Source organism: Corvus moneduloides, chromosome Z, assembly GCF_009650955.1.
Source record: "Corvus moneduloides isolate bCorMon1 chromosome Z, bCorMon1.pri, whole genome shotgun sequence".
NCBI classification, from domain to species: Eukaryota; Metazoa; Chordata; class Aves; order Passeriformes; family Corvidae; genus Corvus; species Corvus moneduloides.
In genome coordinates this window covers 66,859,126-66,876,448 of record NC_045511.1, presented here as the reverse complement: position 1 = coordinate 66,876,448, position 17,323 = coordinate 66,859,126, and the positions used below count along the sequence as shown (strand labels likewise).

General features: G+C 40.3%; 1 protein-coding gene across 7 annotated transcripts in view; it reads right to left on the bottom strand.

Annotated features, from left to right (window-relative positions):
• Positions 1-17,323, bottom strand: part of ARHGEF28 (Rho guanine nucleotide exchange factor 28) — a 117,863-nt gene that overhangs the window by 58,591 nt on the left and 41,949 nt on the right. For 4 of the 7 annotated variants that reach the window (XM_032096682.1, XM_032096684.1, XM_032096683.1 and 1 more), the window contains exon 10: positions 16,200-16,260. The exons of 1 other annotated variant lie outside the window; for it this stretch is intronic. In XM_032096682.1, coding sequence (XP_031952573.1) covers positions 16,200-16,260 — 61 coding nt within the window. Of the gene's footprint in view, positions 1-3,915; positions 4,170-16,199; positions 16,261-17,323 lie in introns of those variants that run through there. 2 more of the 7 variants (XM_032096687.1, XM_032096689.1) reach the window with 2 other exon arrangements.

Sequence of the window (17,323 nt, the reverse complement as noted above, 5' to 3'; positions counted from 1 at the left end):
GGGTACCAGCAGTAATATGCAGAAAGGCTGCACTTGTCTGAAAGGTGAAGAATATCAATAAAATCCATTTTCAAACAAAATGTCTCAAAAATCTCTCCTAGGCTTTCAAAAATCTCTCCTAGGATTTCAAAAATCACACTGCCAATGCAAAAGTTCAGCATGGTTTTTGAAAAGACAGGACTGCCAGAGCAAACTGGTAAAGGTGTCCCCAGAAGAGTCTAGGTTCTGTAAGGTATTGGAAATGGATTTCAAGATGCTTACTAAAATAAAAATGACCTGAATACAACAGAGGAGAATTGGCTTTGCTACTGAAACAACCCAGCAAGCACAGCTCAACAAGCTGATCCTTCTGCCAGAGCTGAACACCCTCTGGATCTACACCGTGATCACAGAAAAAGAGTAAAGACATGCCTCCTTTAGAAGAGCCTGTGGCTCTCTGCCGTCTCCTTAATGAACAATCAAGACAGATGTATGTGTTATTTAGATGTCATGCTAGGAAGAATAATCTCCAAACATGGGTAAAATAAAAGACCTTGACTAAAGAGTAACTAGGCACAAGTTCTCTACATCTTCTGTAACATTGTAGAGTTATACAGCAAAGGCTGCACCAGGTTTTACCAGCCACGCAGCTTACACAAATACTAGAACTTTAAAAAAACACATTATCATCATAACAGTAATTAAAAACATGTTTTATATTGGTGTAAGAACATGTATAGCTTTCAATGACCTGTGTCAGAAAATGCCAAGAACAAACACTGACTTTTTTTTCACAAAAATCAAAACTTAAATTGTTTCATGAGAGAACATACAGTAAAAGAGCAGTGAAATATATCAACGTGAGAAAGCCAAGAGCCAGGAAAGAAATTACAAATTCCATTCTCTAGATACAATGAATAGTTTTCAGACAGCTCATCACATTTACCCCCAGCAATGTGAGCAGGGGTTAATGTATAATTGGAAGTCAGTGAAAAATACAGACAGCTAAGCGCATGGGTCATGCAGGGCTGCAGATATACTCCTCTAAATCCAGGTCACCTGAATTTTAAGGAGGAAGTTCCTAGTATGGGTGCAACTGAAGTGACATGCACATCTGTAGATATGACCCATATAACCAATTTCAGTGGGAGAACTGCACCCTTAACTGAGGTGTCTTAGGCCTTCATTCAGACAGTGCAGCTACTCACAACAGCAAAATTAAGCAAATACTTGAGGATAACCCTACGTGGAGGGTAAATGAAGTAGGCTTTGAAGTGCTATTGTCATAGATGAACATTTAACTGTCTTAAATCTGTAAAGTGGAGACCAAAGCACTGTGTTTCCTATATACTGCACAAGGGGGATCAGGCATATAGATCCTGGAAAATAATGCCAATATGTTCAAGACGTGGGTATTATTTTCCATAGAATAAATACACTTGTCAGTCTGACTTTGGTCTTGGTCACCTAAATGTGGGCGGTAAGATAGCATCTGTTTTCAACATGGGATTCACAGTCAAATGAATATACAGACAGAAATAAGTTGGTGTCTCTTTTCATAGAACAGTACACAAAAAAAAAAAGTACTTTCCCTTGATGTGGGGTGTTTGGTTTCACTTCCCACCTCTGCATGAGTGGACTCAGCGTGTAACTCCCACCTCCCAGTGCAGTAGGACAGACTCACAAGAGACAGATATTCTCAGCACCTCTGAAGGTTTTTAAAGCCCTCAAAAAGGCTGAGAGAGTCACTATCTCTGGACAGGTAGGACTATGCAGAGTAAGGACTATGCTTCGTGACAATTTCACATAACATAAATACCTTTGGTGTCTTGCAGCAAGGAAAAAAACTAGATCCTCTCCCCTGTCAAATCACTAAGACAGAGTCATGTTCACACACTCTCTGTATAGGCTAATTACCCTTTAAGTATACCATGCCCATCAGCGTCAGCAGAAGGGAGCAATCTGCAATGCATGTCCCAAAGGAGTGAGGCCTGCACTCGGCTCCTGACAGACTGCAGAAGTTCAGGGGAAGGGCAGGGACTGCATACCCAGTCTGAAAGGTTTCTGAGCAGGGATGAAAACTGACCTGGGGCCTCAAAGGGAACTTAACATGTGAAAACACTGATGCACATGGTGCAAAGTGGCATGTGAGAACTTTGACTCTCTGTTCCCAAGAGTGGGACACTCTGCACATCTCCCCTGCCTCCCAAGAGGAGCAATCCCAGACCAAGAAACCAGCAGCCTGATGCTTCCGAGGGGAAGGGAGGCAGTTGAAATTTCATTGTCCAGAACAGCTGGAGTACCCAGCAGAGGTACATGATTTTGTGACTTGTGGAGTGGCTGGAAGAACCCTGCACTGTTTCCTGCCAGGCACTGCAAGGCTCTTGTTCAGTGAGACCTGAACCCCTGTATGAACAAAATGCAACTATGAGCTATGTGTCCACACCTGCATGCCAGGATCAACAGGTCATGTTCAAATACTACCAGGAAAAAACAAAGATCACAAGCTTAGATCATGAGCCTGTTGTCCCCTTGCACAGGCACTTCTCCTACCACATCAGCATACAGAATTTCAATCCCCCAAGCACAAATGAACCCTTGAATTTTAGCACTGAAATACGAGCATGTACTCAAAATGCACCTTCTTGCTCCAACAACCCCACATAAAAGGTCAGTTGTGTGTATAAGCCACATGTATTGGTATACTATTAACAGGGATAGAAGACAAGGTGCAATACTGTAGCACGCAAACACTACATCTGCATCCAGTGCTTTACAACTGGTGAAGTATTAAAAAAAAAGCTGTCTAAACAGAAGTGAATGAAGGACAGGTGCACAGCTACAGCATTTACAGATAAAACGAGTCATCATTTGAGGTGGAGTAAACACATACTGTGCAACTTGCAACTCACTTCATCTTTGCAAATTGCATGTGCATCCAAATGCACTGCAGAAACTCCCGCACACTTGGGAAATACTGGATTTCCCCATGAAAAGAAGTAAAAAGTTGAGGAAGTGCCTTGCACATTAAAACATGCATTCTGTACACATTTTTCACTCTGAACTAGGTCAAAGTCTCAGTCTGCATAAAAATTATTCTCTTGGCTTACTGAATTTAGTGGCACTGATGCATCTTACCTCTCTGATTTTTTTTCCCTTTCTGAAACACACACACAAAAAAACTCAATTCTATGAAAAGAACCAAAATCCTATTTTTTTGCCATTCTTTGTCTTCATTTTTTTGCTTTTATATGTAGCAAAAATTTTTCTTTCCTCATTAGAGCTTCCGATCATAATTCTTCCTTACATAAACTTACCAGTCAGTGCCTTTGAGCCTCCTTAAAACTCCCCTTTCTCACACTGACAGCATTTATAATCCTTACCTCCCAAAGATTTCTCCACAAAAAAGGATAACGTCTAATTGTGCAAAGACATTAACTGGCCCTTTTCATTTTCTTTTGCAGAAAGCGTAAGATTTTTCTCTTCATTTCGGTAAGATTTTTTCACATAATTAAAAAAAAAAAAATCCTGTTAGTTGTTGAGGCATGGTTGAATTAGCAGATTCTCCCTAAATGAAAACAACTGCAACCAGCAGAGCTTTTTGCAGCTGCTGCTGTGCCATGCAGCTCCGGGTGTCAGAGCTGTTCAGTGAGAGCTACACATACATCAAGAAGAAAAAAAAGCCTTAAGAGAGTAAAGTAATAAAAACAATCATAAAGAACAGTACATAATCTGGAGAAAAAATACTTTCTTTTTACTTAACAAATTCCAACTCCATTATCTAAAAAGGCATAAAAAGTGGTGAGGTTGACTTTTGACAGAAAGAAAATCTACCTCACACAAGCTGTTTATAGAGCCACCTGCACAGAAGCAGAAAATGAAAAGGAGGCAGAGCTGTAAAGCAAGAGTCATTTAAAAGAAGATAGCTTTTTCTACCTGGTTTGGTTGCCCTTCTTCGAATCCTCATTTTAGGTAATGAAGGCCAAGAGTAATTAAAAGGTGAATCAGAGTCTGAGTCCATTTTTGTATTAAATAAACAGAGAGCAGATTCCCAAAGTTGCACTTTGTTGTTCTCAACAGCAAGTCAAGCCTAAGAGTAATGTGGAATAAACGAATGGACAAAGAAGGATCAAATTGCCCACTAAACACAGGGGAGGGAGAAGCTGTAAATGTTTGCACTCTTCAGGCATCCAGGCATGTAGACAGATCAGGCTGCAAATATTAAAGCAGAGGCAAGGAGGTTGAAGTATGAGAGCTTCGAGCTGAGCTGCTGCATTGCGGTCAAGAGCTATTTGAAAGGTCACTGTGTGCCAATGAATCATTAACTCACCTTTCCATTTTGATGCAAACGAAAACAAAAGGAGCCGGGTAAGGAATGAGAAAATACTTCTCAAAAGCAAATAAACTATTGCAAAGCTTTGTTTCCATGCTAAAAGTGGGGTTTAGAAGATCTCAAATTGACATCAGGCAAAATGCTGGAACTAAACAAGCCTAAGATTAACACCAAGCTAAGAGTACTAATCAATCTGCTGGGCTCTATATGACTCCAGAGTAATACCCCTCCTCTCAGCATTTACAGTTTTGGCAGACCTTGGGATGTTGCAGCTGGAAAAGCAGTGATAACCCACTCAAAATCTGTCACTCCCATCTTTCTAGCTCAAATGAGCTTAAAGCTTAAGTGTCATGAAGAAAGATTACACTGTCATTAGAGGAGCATTTATTCCAATAATATTTAGTCTGCACAGTAATTTCTCCTTCACACAGTCACCAAGTTAAGACAGTGAATCATCAGGATTTTGTAGAGCTGGCACCTTTACAGCTCTGGTCTAACTTCACGGCAGTGCACAATACAGCTAGTGACTAATTTACAACAAATCTTCCATTCTTATACAGTCTCCCTGAACAACTCATAGGCAATTAGCATTCAGTAGGAACTCATTATCCCTTCCCCCAACATCTTTGCTCTACACAAACTACATTTTTTTCAAACAGGCTCGTATGTGGCTATACAAGAGCTAATACAAAAATAACATGTCCACTGTTTCTTAACCAACTCCAGCAAACATTTCTTTTAGTTACTCCACAATGTATGTGGTTTTGTATTCCACATAAAGGAGGAGAGGGAATGTGGATCAGCTTAAATGTCAGGTTTTGGAAGATGATGACATTTGAGCTTGTTAACATTCCTTACTTCACTTCAATTATTTTTCAGGCTGCTAAGGTCTGCAGCGCTACTTCTGTATTATGTTTCAAGTGATTCTTTGATCCACATTTCGTTCAGAGATAACAATGTATTTGTTGAAGAAAATAATGCAATTCAAATGCAAATTTAATTCAAAACCCATTAGAAAAATATCTATCATATTTTCAGGGATAAAGTAATTATACAAGCCCTTCATAAAGTGCACAAATTACATAAAACACGATTGAAACACATCATTGTTCTGCCCTTCCTTTAACTGAAGTTCTGCCAGCTTTGTTAGGCCTGAAAAGAGTAATTCACCCCAGACGCTGGAAGCCTTAGACTTTCACTTTAAATATTAGACAGTCACAGAGACTTTGTTTGATTTATATGTATAATTAACAGCCCCAGGGAATTACAACAGACAATGGAAAATCCAGGGAGGATATAAATCCATGCTTTAAGCATCCACTTCAAAATATCTCCACTCCCTGGAATGTCAGGTTCAAATTGCACTGATAAATCCCCTGGGCATACAGGAATGCAGCCACTGACGTACTCCTTCCCACCTGCACACCACCCAGGGCACTCGCCTGCCTCCCACCATGGCCATGATTTGAGAAAAGGATAGGACAGACCATATCAATTAAAGAAAGCCTTTCCAACTGCTCCAACAGAAAAGATTTCCCCCCTACACAGCAAGATTCCCTACACAAGTGTGCTGTCTGGCTCACTGGATATATTTAACGCCAACCAGAATAAAAGCTTTCATTTCAAACATGCACAAATGGCAGTGTTCCATGGACAGAGGGCGGTTTAAATTTAGAGGGCTGTTTGTTTTACACTTTGCTTTAAAATTTCTCACCTTTCAATTTCATCAATTATTCTTTTGTTCTACTTTATGAGAAATGGTAAATTTTGCTTACTTCAATGATATCTCCCTTTGTGCATCTTTTCTGCAAATCTGGGTTTTTTTGCTTATATATTCAGCTAAAAGAACTCACTCTCATTGGTCTTCCTGGACTTCTGTTTGGTCCAGGGAGGGACGACCAGAGCCGAACAAAACATTCACCATGAGGAAATGCAGCCAGTGTATTTAATGGCATTAAAATACTTTACATGCCGAGACATTTACTTTCCTGAATGACCTCTGTACACTGCATAAATGTTTTCACTGACTGCTCAGTTATTGCCTCCCTCCATTAAACAAGCCACGTTCACTTAACATTCTAACACAAGTTAGTAATTAAGATTGTTAAATAATTTTTCAACAGCAGCCCTATTACATAATTCTCGGAGAATCCAATGACTAATTTATGCAGTGATAAAACCCTGATCATGCACTCCTGCTGTTTATCATCTATTTTTTCTCCCAGGTTTTTAGGTTTTTCACCTGCGTACTCTGCGTACTGCAACCTCTCCTGAATAGGATCGCGCACAGGAATTTGTCAATTGCAGTCTGAAAGTGCAGATAAATTATCAACCTTAACCCCTATTTTTGAAGGGTTAATTGAATATCACTCACATTACTTTCTCTCTTTGGGCCTTGTGAAAGACTTCTTTTTTCTTATTTGTAAAACTCCTTTATGCAACCATGAAAGATGTCATGCTGTTCATTGCCACAGAGAAGGGCTTTGCTCTACAGTTTTAGTCTAAAAATATTTTGTTTCTTGCACTTTGTAGGATGATCCAACCCACTTTTCACCTGCCACTCTTTCTTTCTGAAGTGGTGACATTTGCAGGCAGCTACCACAGAGATCTGGCCACTTATGAGATAAAAGGTGCTTTCTAGCTGGAAAATATTAACCTCACTTTCCACTGAAAAAATGTTTTTCACTATATATACCAAGGTACAGATGTGAAGATAAAGAACAAATGGGGGGTTTATGGATACTAAGGTTAACACTTTTGATAAATAATGTAATGCCTTAAATTCTTTCAACCAATGCTTTCCAAAATACATTCATAAAATCTAAATATTTTTCAGAGATAGTACAGTGTATTGTCTACTGTCTGACCATTCCTGTGGCTCATGGCTAGATGGAAGGAAGCAAAGGAATGTCACCACATCCGCAGACTCCATGGAAGAGCACTGTTGCCTCCCTGCATGGGCAGTGTACAGCACCATGGTGCCAAGTGGGTGGGCTCCCTCTCCCCAAACACTGCTAAACCACAGCTGGCAGTTCTCTCTCTCGGGTAGAGCAGAAGAGGACAGCCCTGAGCCACTGCCCCCTCCCCAGACGGAGAAGGGATGGAAAGTGTGGTTAACAACTCCACAGACAGGGCTGTAAAGGGTCACTTTTGAACACAGGTAGAATGAGAGCTGCCTGAACAAAAGCTCTGCCAAAAACACCCTGCTCAGTTTGCTCTGGGAAGAGTCTCCTCTGATTTAGCAATGCAACTGATTTTCCCCAGCTTGATTCTGCCCCAGGCCCAGCAGAGCCTACAATCCTTTCCCAAAGTACATTGCAGGATCTGACAAGATAAAACGGTGTAGAAAGGGTTAGGTGATCTTCGCCACTGGTGTCTGTGATCCACAGGCACACGTGGCTTCCCTACCTTCTTCACTCCATTGTTCTTACTAGTTAGAGCGTATCTTCCCACAGAGAGGATCAGACAACGCACCTAGACAAACTATCTGCTTTACCCTACATTAGACTAATAAGACTCAGCAAATATAAATTAAAGGCAGTTAAAAGCAAAACATTACCAATTAGATGCCAGGCACCAAGAACTCTCCAACTCTAACACTCTTTCCATTTGCTCACAACAATGATGCGTGGCTATGCAGACTACGGCTGCCAACATCCTCATAGGTCTTGAAGGATGGCTTGTCACAGACATTCTTCTTACCATTTCTCTTCTCTACTAAAGACCTCTACTAGGTCTTTCTTACAAAAGTTTATATAGGAATAGTCAGAAAAGCTTTGCGACATCAATATTCTTTCCCTCTCCCAAATCATTGATGAACCGATCACTGAAGAACAAAGAACCACGCCCAGATCCTTAAGATCTTGGTTGATAACCTCCTCCATTTGTTCTTATGATCCTCCTTGTTGCTAAATTTCTGATGGGTGAATTCAGGCATTTGGTTTAAGGAACTGGCCCATTATTTTCTTATTTTGCAAACAGAGGTCTCCCACAAGTAACACAGCAGTTTGGGATTTAAACTGTTCAGCAATGGATTTCAAATGGTCCAGGCAGCCAGCCACAGTCCATCATCACTACCTGAGGTTATGGCAGTATTTGGTGGATTCCCTTTCCCTCTCCAGCATGCTGCAGCAGGCTACCCACACTGTATCACCCAGAGGAGATCAGAGCTGGGAAGGGCAGGGAGCAGGGCAGGGGAAGGAAGAACACAGAGTTTCTTGCACTGCGTGCTTTCCTTGCAAACAGAGTCACAGAATGCCAGGATGGGTCACGTTGGGAGTGACCACAGCGGTCACAGTGGTCCAATCTCCCTGCTCAGGGAGGGTTATCCCAGAGCACTTGGCACAGGATTATGCGCAGATGGTTCTTGAGTATCTCCAGTGAGGGAGACTCCACAACCTCTCTGGGCAATCTGTTCCAGTGCACGGTCACATGCTCAGTAAAGAAGTTCTTGCTCATGTTCAGGTGGAACTTCCTGTGCATCAGTTTCTGCCCATTGCCTCTTGTCCTATTGCCTGGCACCTGTGAGGAAAGCCTGGTTCATTGTCTTGACACCCACCCTTTCGTAATTTATACATATTAATGAGGCACATGCCTGTTTTCCACAGTTTCAAACCTGAAGAAGCCACAGGTTTCAACAGGATGAAGGATCATAGCCATTGAGTATCACGGAGCCTCTTTTTCCCACTACGAGTTTAAAGTAGCATAATTTGCACTCCCAGAAAAGCACCGTCCTGGGTGAATTAGGTATCAAAGTTAGCCACATTCTGACATGAGATTAAACAGCTCTGACCCCCAGCCCACAAACCTCCCACTTTCACGTCCCACTCATGCTCTGTTCTTCACTTTCCATTCAAAGATCTGATGACAAAACTCACCCACATTAGGGACCTCTTTTTCCATAACAAGTGTCTTCTGTAGATGTTGTATAGACAGATAACAGAAATATTAATGAAAAATATAAGATAACAAATACAGTACTAGAAATTTGGGTCAATTTTTCATTGACTTATTTGTGCAGGTTTTGGACACTAGCCCGGAAAGGAACATAGAACAGCTGCTGCCTTCACAGACACTCAGCTGAGAGCAGCAGACCACCCTATCCATCTCCAAAAACACTGTTCTAAGACACAACAAGTTTACTGAAACACTCTGCAATCACGGCAGGCTGCAGGAAAAGCAGAGGCAATTTGTGTGCACTGCTTTCTGCATTGCTTTAAGCTGGACTGCCAGCCCAAGAGTATTTATGCTTAACTGCATTTACTTCCAAATGGATGTAGCTTTTTATCATTCCTAGACAAGGCACATAGAATCACTGTGTTGCAGCAAACCATCCAAACTGAGAGAAGATCATGCTCCCTAAATTTCTATTGACATCCTTACTATTCCCCAGCAGATACATTTCGAATTGCAACATGAATTACTAAATTAATTGTTAAGGCTATTTTTTTAATGCTTTCTTTGAAAGCAGGGTGACAACTACAGTTAGAACACTTATAACAAGAGTAACGCTGTTAAAAGTGATAAAAATATGATGTTTGTGATATTCAATGAATGATAAATTCTCCAACAAAAAGGTCTTAGCCATAGGTACCTCTTTTGGAAAGCAACTGTTTGTAAGCGGTGGTACTTCAGGCTTGTTTCTTTGATAAACTAAAAAACAATGTACCTTCACAAATTTAAAAGAAACAGCTTTGTATAAACTATACTAGTACTACAAGATCCTTGGGAAACACTCACCAGACTAGGATATAGAAGGGCTCAATATTTTTACAAAATTTAGGCAAGAACATGACCTCTGCCTAATACTGACAGGATGTAGGTCCATGGGCACACACACTGCATCATCTTGGGTTTTGTCTCAAACTCTTCATGTTTGGATTCTGCTTTTAGGATTCTTCATGTTTGGATTCTGCTGTTAGGATTTCACAGCATTCCTCCAACTCAGACCTTTCTGATCTCTAGTTCATGACTGATGGCAGGTATTTACTTTTTTATCCTTGTCATACAGCACCAAGCTCACTCTAGGGTAACGAGCAAGCTCGGTTAGGATAAGAAGCCCATTAATACTACTTTCACATGGCAGCGGTCAGGATGCCCTGACTCTTGAAACAACCACTAAGCAAAGCACATAGAGACATAATTTGCCTAAATGATCTCCTTGTCCAATATCTATTCAGATCAAAAAAGTAGCTGGGAAATACAGAACGAATGTGGGTGGAAAGCTCGTCGCTTTTTTGTCCAGTATCCTGATGAAAAGCTCCCTGATGAAAATAAGAGATTATTTGCAAAAGCCCGAGGACTAAGGAATTAGTCTTGCTTGTTTCAGCTCCATGGAGGCCTGTGAGAGCAGGAACAAGGAGCATGCATATCGCCTCACGTGAAAGCAAACTGAAGTTTGACTTGGACCTCACTCCTACTGAAGCTGTGCCAATGACTTGGTTATTGAGTCTACATTTACACTGGCAGTCTGTGATGCCAAAAAGTTCACCAAAGACCCACCTCATTAAAAATCCAATTTTCCATGTTTCAGGGAAGACTTCAAGGGAAGACTGCCTCTTGAGGAGGAAGAAAGCTGAGAAATGTTTTCTTGTGTGCACTCTCAAGGCTACAAGTGTTTTCTTCACAATCTATTTCTGGATTATATTTCACATTTAAAGAGTAACTTGATGTTAGATACATCCCAGATTGCTTATTTATGTTAGCATGAAATGAAACTGGGCAGAAGATAGGCTGGAAAAAAAGGTTATTTAACATCAGTTTAAAAAAAGCGCCTCTTTTTGAAGGGTTATTTTGTTGAGCAAATTTGTTTGGGATTTTAGGCAGCGGAAGAGAATAAGTTCTGGGAAGACAGACATCATATATTTGTAGCTTGTTGATTTTTCTTTCTTTTTTTCTTTCTTTTGAGGTTAACTTGAATTATAGTGCCTCAGAAAATAAAGAGTGGAGGAAAGTCCAAGCAACAAGAAAAAGCTTGTTTTAGTGCCTGATGTTGCTTCTTCCAGATTTCTCCACAGCTTTTTAATTAAACTCAGTTCAGGCACACATCCCAGGAAAACCTGACTTCCCATATCTTCTGCAGCTCTTAACTATTCTGCAGTCTACAATAGTCCATTGTTTACAGACACTCCAAACAAATGTGAATATTTTTATCTACTGAAATAAGCTACTGTCATGTTTAAATGTTGTTTAAAAATTACTGCTGGCAGTACTCTGACAGATCAAGCCCAAGGTAAGTCTCCAGTGCAAGGAACCATGCAAAGATTTCGCAAAGTGGAAGAAGCAGCACAAAGATGTCAAAGCTGCAGCCCAAAATGCCAGAGGGCAATTGCCACCATCATCAGCTGCAGTGATAACTGTGCAATTTTCTTCAGTTGTTGTTTCTCTCTGCAACTTTCAAACCATCTACCTTTTGACTAAAAATGAGGTTTTTAAAATCTTCCTTTACCACAAACTGAACTTCTTTGGCACAACCAGTCTAAGTATTTGCATATCTCCAATCATCGAAGTACTGCAGTGCCTCCTTATCACCTTGGTCTCTATAGTCTTCTTTCTTTCAGGAGAAAATAAGTTGCAGAGAAAAGATAAGTGATATGCCCAAAGTCTTGTTAGAAATCTGTTAAGGAGAAAAACTGAAGCAGAAGTCTGCAGCTCCTGGAGTAGAGATGCTATGCTGGATCACTCAGCCTCTCTGAAAACATACATAAAGCAAAGATAGGATTGAAAACTGCCAGAAAAATACAAAAATGACCAAAACCAGAAAAGATCTGCATAGCCTGAATCACAGGACTCCTGTAACTGTCTCAAATAGGCAACACTTAACACATAACTTTCACTCTTACCTACTAGTAACCATAAAATTATTTCCTGTAGTTCCAATGTCAAAACAGGCACACTTTACTCCAAACACTTCTAAATGCAAACATTCTGGCCTGAAAAACCCAGAAGCCAAAAAAAGCACAAAAAAAAGATATGATCACAGTAAGTGCAAAAAAATAATAATTTTATAGACATAACAAAAACTGCAAAAAGGTAGGACTCCAGACAGCAGGACCATGCTTTTTTTTATCTTAAAAGAAAAAAAATTCTACCCCTTTTAAGTCCTACCAACCACGGTGAGGAAATCTAATCAAAGAAAGGAACAAAACAGCAACACTGAAACCAGACTTTTCTGCAGATTTCATTACAGGCCCACTGGTTTACAGAGAAGAAGATCATTATGGCAGTTATGTTTTGTTCCTTAAACTGATATGTGGTTAAATGGGTATTTCTGTGGAATCATGAAAATCAAAGGGCAGACTCTACTAAAAATATTTTGCATCTGCCTGGTCACAGAGTGAACTGCCAAAAAATTTGGCATCAGTAATTTTATCTCTGGCGAAACATGGCTTCCAGGAGTTTTTCATCACCAGCAGAGCAAACAGAGTAGAAGAGACAGACACCGCTAGGTTGCTGGCAATGTAAGGAGGAGATAATGGAAATTATTTTGAAAAATTATCATCATCCTCCCTTCCTGAAGTTTAGTGGGGGGAAAAAAAAAAAGCTGTATATCCTTGGAAGAAAAAAACTGCGTGTTTGGGTCACTTTTCTTAATGGAAAAGAGAAACCTTTACAGCTTTATAAATGGCCTTGCGAACATTATTTTTCCAAACCAGCTATGCAAAACAGGAAAGAATTATAAATGTTTAGAAACACATGCCCTGCTCACACTGTTACATGCCCAACAGTAACAGCATACAGCTGTCACCTCCTAGACTTTCTCCCAAAATGTACAGGGTTGCTGATTCTGAGGACAACAATGCCTGGCAATAAAACACATGCATTATATTGAAAGGAAAAAAAAAAATCCTTTTTTCGTTGCTTTCTGTTTATTTCTTTTATTTGATCTCCCCAAACAGAATTGGTTTTCTCTCAATATTTCCAGCACGTTTGCCTTCAATGAAACAAGAAAAAAAGTGCTTGGGGGGTTTTTTGTTTCATTTGTTTCGGGTTTTGTTTTGTGTTTTTTTTCTCTTGTAAACATAAAACAGATCTCTAACAATTTCTGAAGGAGACAGACAGAGGGGGAAGAACACTGGCAGGTGTGACTAGCACTAGGGTGTCTCCATACAGCCTCCTGTTAAGCATGGTCTAGGATCGTGTTGTGCTCTACTCCTACTCCTTCCATTCTTAAATACTGCAAACTCAAAGTCCATCATCTTCTTGGCTTCTTATTGGACCATCACACTCCCTGGACTGATATCCCAGGGGCTCTCCAGAGATCCTGGAGGATGAGAAGCCTCTTGCACAAAAAATATTGAACTACAATTCTCAAAACCAAACTACAAGACTCTCTACTAGACCTGGTGCCTAAGACAGCCAGGTCCCAACCCAAAGATGAAGAAAGCAGGGAGCAAGGAGAGCTGGTGCCCTTTCAGCATCCTACCAAATGTTGAAAGTACCTCTGCAAAGGCATTCCCCAAACGTTGTCAGTAAAGAGCCATAAAGATCAACACGACTGAAAGGGATGTCTGAGGAAGAAGACAGAGAGCAGGAACAGGAGAGCCCTTCCAGTAGCCACTGCTACTTCAAAGATCCCTTCCAATCAAAACCATTCCATGACAACACTGATTTTTGGCAGAGATTTCTAAAGCAGGAACCACATAGAAAAAGAAGTGAGAAGCAGAAGTGGGGGACTTTGTACCTCCATTCAAAGAGCACTCACATTCTTGCTCTTACGAGTCCTCTTTGATTTACGCATCCAGCTACTAGTGAGATTCCAGAGTTCGCTTGTTTCTATTCATTCTTTTTCATTCAATCCCCCTTAGCTGTTTCCCTCTCCCCCACTGACAACCATTTTAATTTCTCTTCTTATCCCCCACTGTGTGCTTTTCCTGCCAAAGCCACTGCCATTTAACAGGACTGCCAAGCAAACAATTGTTTTTAGAATAGTTTAAAACAATCCAGGGTAGGAAAACTACAATATTTAGCAATATGGTTAAATGAGTCAGGTTAGAATGTATGCTGATTTTTACATTCAAATAAACCAGTAAACCCATCTTTGGTCAACTTACAAATTTTTGCTGCCACCAAACTCTTATTTCCAGCCTTCATCCCTCCCCACTTCCACTTTTTATTGCACACCCAATAACCCACTCACTCCCCAGCCTGCACTTCAGTCCCATTAGATCTCAAACACAGTGTGCACCAGAAGCCTTTCCGGCCCCGCTGAGCTCAACAGCAAAATCCCACCAGATGTCTATGCAGTGAGTGTTTCAGCCAGTTTGGGTGCACAACCCAGAGATGGGCAAGGAGAGCCCACAGTGTGGCCAGCAGCAAGTTCATGCTCCAGTCCTTACACACGGCAACCAAACTTTCATTTACAGTGGCTTCTAAAACAAGTAGAACTGATTTCACTGCAGCTTTTCCACAAAAAGTCAGCTTCTTAAATGTATTCTAAAGTAGAACAATATTGGGGGCGACAGAGGGTTGGTTCTTTTTCATACAGATGTTAAAACAAGGACTATTTCTTAGTTTAAGATAAGATGATCCCATGCTCAGGACACACTTCACATACACACGTGTACGAACACATATATGTATATCTACACATTTTGATTTTACTTTATGTGCAAATAAGAGGCCGAAGAAAATTTATTTAAATCAAATTTTAAACATCTAAATGTTGTCCAAATCATATGCAAACTCACCATTCTTTTTACCCTCTTAGCTCCTCTAGGAATCTACACTACCACTCCTAACAGTATGAACCATGGCCAAAGTCACATGCTTGTTCCTCCAAGACGACTCAGGATCTGATGCCGCTGCCCATCCAAGCATCAGAGAATGAGCAGGTCTGTAGCCAGAGGGCCTGGCTTCTGTTTCAGCTGTTGCACACAATGCTCTGTGAATGATGCCTTAGCAGGAAAAGGCATTTCAGGAGTAAGAAAAAGAAATACCAGCTATCATTTCACGGTGGAGAACTTCCACTTTGAGAGCTTCTAAATTACTATATGTTCTGTCCAGATGGTATAACTGGAACAAAGACCAGAGCAAATGTGGCTTTCAGATTAACAAACCATAATCACTCCCCAATGCCTCCACACACATCTACATTGAGACACAGTCCAATACTTTGGTCTTGCTTGACAAAACAGATTTGAACACATGGGCACTAATATCCCACATACCTTGCATTTTTGAGCAAGGCAAGGAATGGTACAGTGTCCTATCCTCAAAAGCACTAAAGTTAGGATGACTGTGAATATTAGGCTTTTTGCTACTTGTCCCAATTCCCTTATGGACCTCTCATATTGCCTCTATGGGACAGTGAGACAAACATCATTAAATAGTTGAAGTACAGGTATTTGGCATAACAGTAACTAAAAAAATAGATAACTAGATGCTGATTTAGTGAGAGGTAATAAAATAATCTGCCAGCTTCTTATCTTAGAACTGTCTCTGAGTTTATGTCAGCTCATTTCCCTCTAACATATATCCCCCCTATGCACGCACATCTAACCCCTCCCTTTCTGCACACACAAAGCGAATCTTCACAGCACCAAAATCTGCGTACAGAATGCTACCGTTTAGGCTGCTCTTTCTGAGCTCAGTGTTGGACTACAGGCCAGTGATATCAGATTGGCAGTCTCTGCCTGGCACAGCAGCTCCCACTTGCAGAGCTTAGTTACTCATCATGTTTTCCAACTTGCTGTGCTTTCCATGAGCCCATGTTTGCATATTGCTCTTGTAGCTTTCCACAAAGCTTGAAAATACCTTTCCAGTTGAGTTTCAGTCTCTAAAGGTGCTGTCGAGCACAATTGGCTATATTCTCCTACCAGGCCCACAACTCACTGTGGCTTTTAAACATTTCTACATACCTCATTTCACCTTTTTAATTCTTTCTTACCTACATCCAATGAGACACGATCTTCATTTTCTTTAGAAGGAACCCCAGAGTCTCGGAAAGGCTAGAAACAGAAAAATTGAGCTATATCTCTGAAGACAATTTGTTGTATTTATGCTTAGTTGCAATCTGTGCTACAGGCTTTCATAATTCAGTTCAAACACTATCAAGCAACAGTCACTTCATTTTAGCCATTTTTATAAATGCAGCTGATATGGCGTTCTACTTCCATACGCAAATGAATCCTAAGGACTCAAATTCTAACTATAATTAAAGAAGAGACCAAACTACCTCTTACTTCCCATGCAAACTTCAATCTTCAGCCTGTTTTTCTCTTACAAAGTTTAATTGTGCTCTGACTAGCCAATATACAGTGCTCTGGAGAAAAGAGCAATATTTTCTAAGATTTGAAATACTTCTAATGCCGGAGCTGTTCACACCTGTAGAAATGTCACAGTTCAGTTCATTCATTATAGATTCATTATAGCCTTTCTACTAGATCAAAACAAGAGACAATCAATATGGGACCAGAATCTTTTCCCCCCAGCAAGACTCATGAGCTACAGTATTCTGCTCCAACACACCCTTTCAACACAGACTCCAAATTGTGTGCATACTGTAGATATAATTCTGAGATTTCACAGATTACAACAGCAACATGTGACTTCCAAACAAATGGTCAATCTTCTGCGTGGCTGGTAATAAAAATTTAAAAATTTTAAAATCCCAAGCAACCAACCAAAAAAAAAGCCTATAAAGGTGACCACATTCATAAAAATTACCTAATGTGCCAGCTCAGCAATATTCCACTACATTCAAATGTTATTAAAAGAACCCAAAACAAACAGTAGTCACTTGGTATTGATATCACTTTTACCAGATTTTCCAGGTTTGACCAGATTTTATTTCTCTCAGTCTAAATTATTATTTTAGCTGCATACCCACTGAGGTAATAATCAAGCTCCCACTTGAAAAGTGTTCAAAAAATACCAAGACAAACATTTTCCAATCATTTTGTAAACAAATACATATAAATAAAAAGCAGAATATAAGACTAGAGATCAAATACAACTGACAGAAATACAGTTGTAATGGCACTTCTCACATAATTTGGTCTCTCCCAAAAG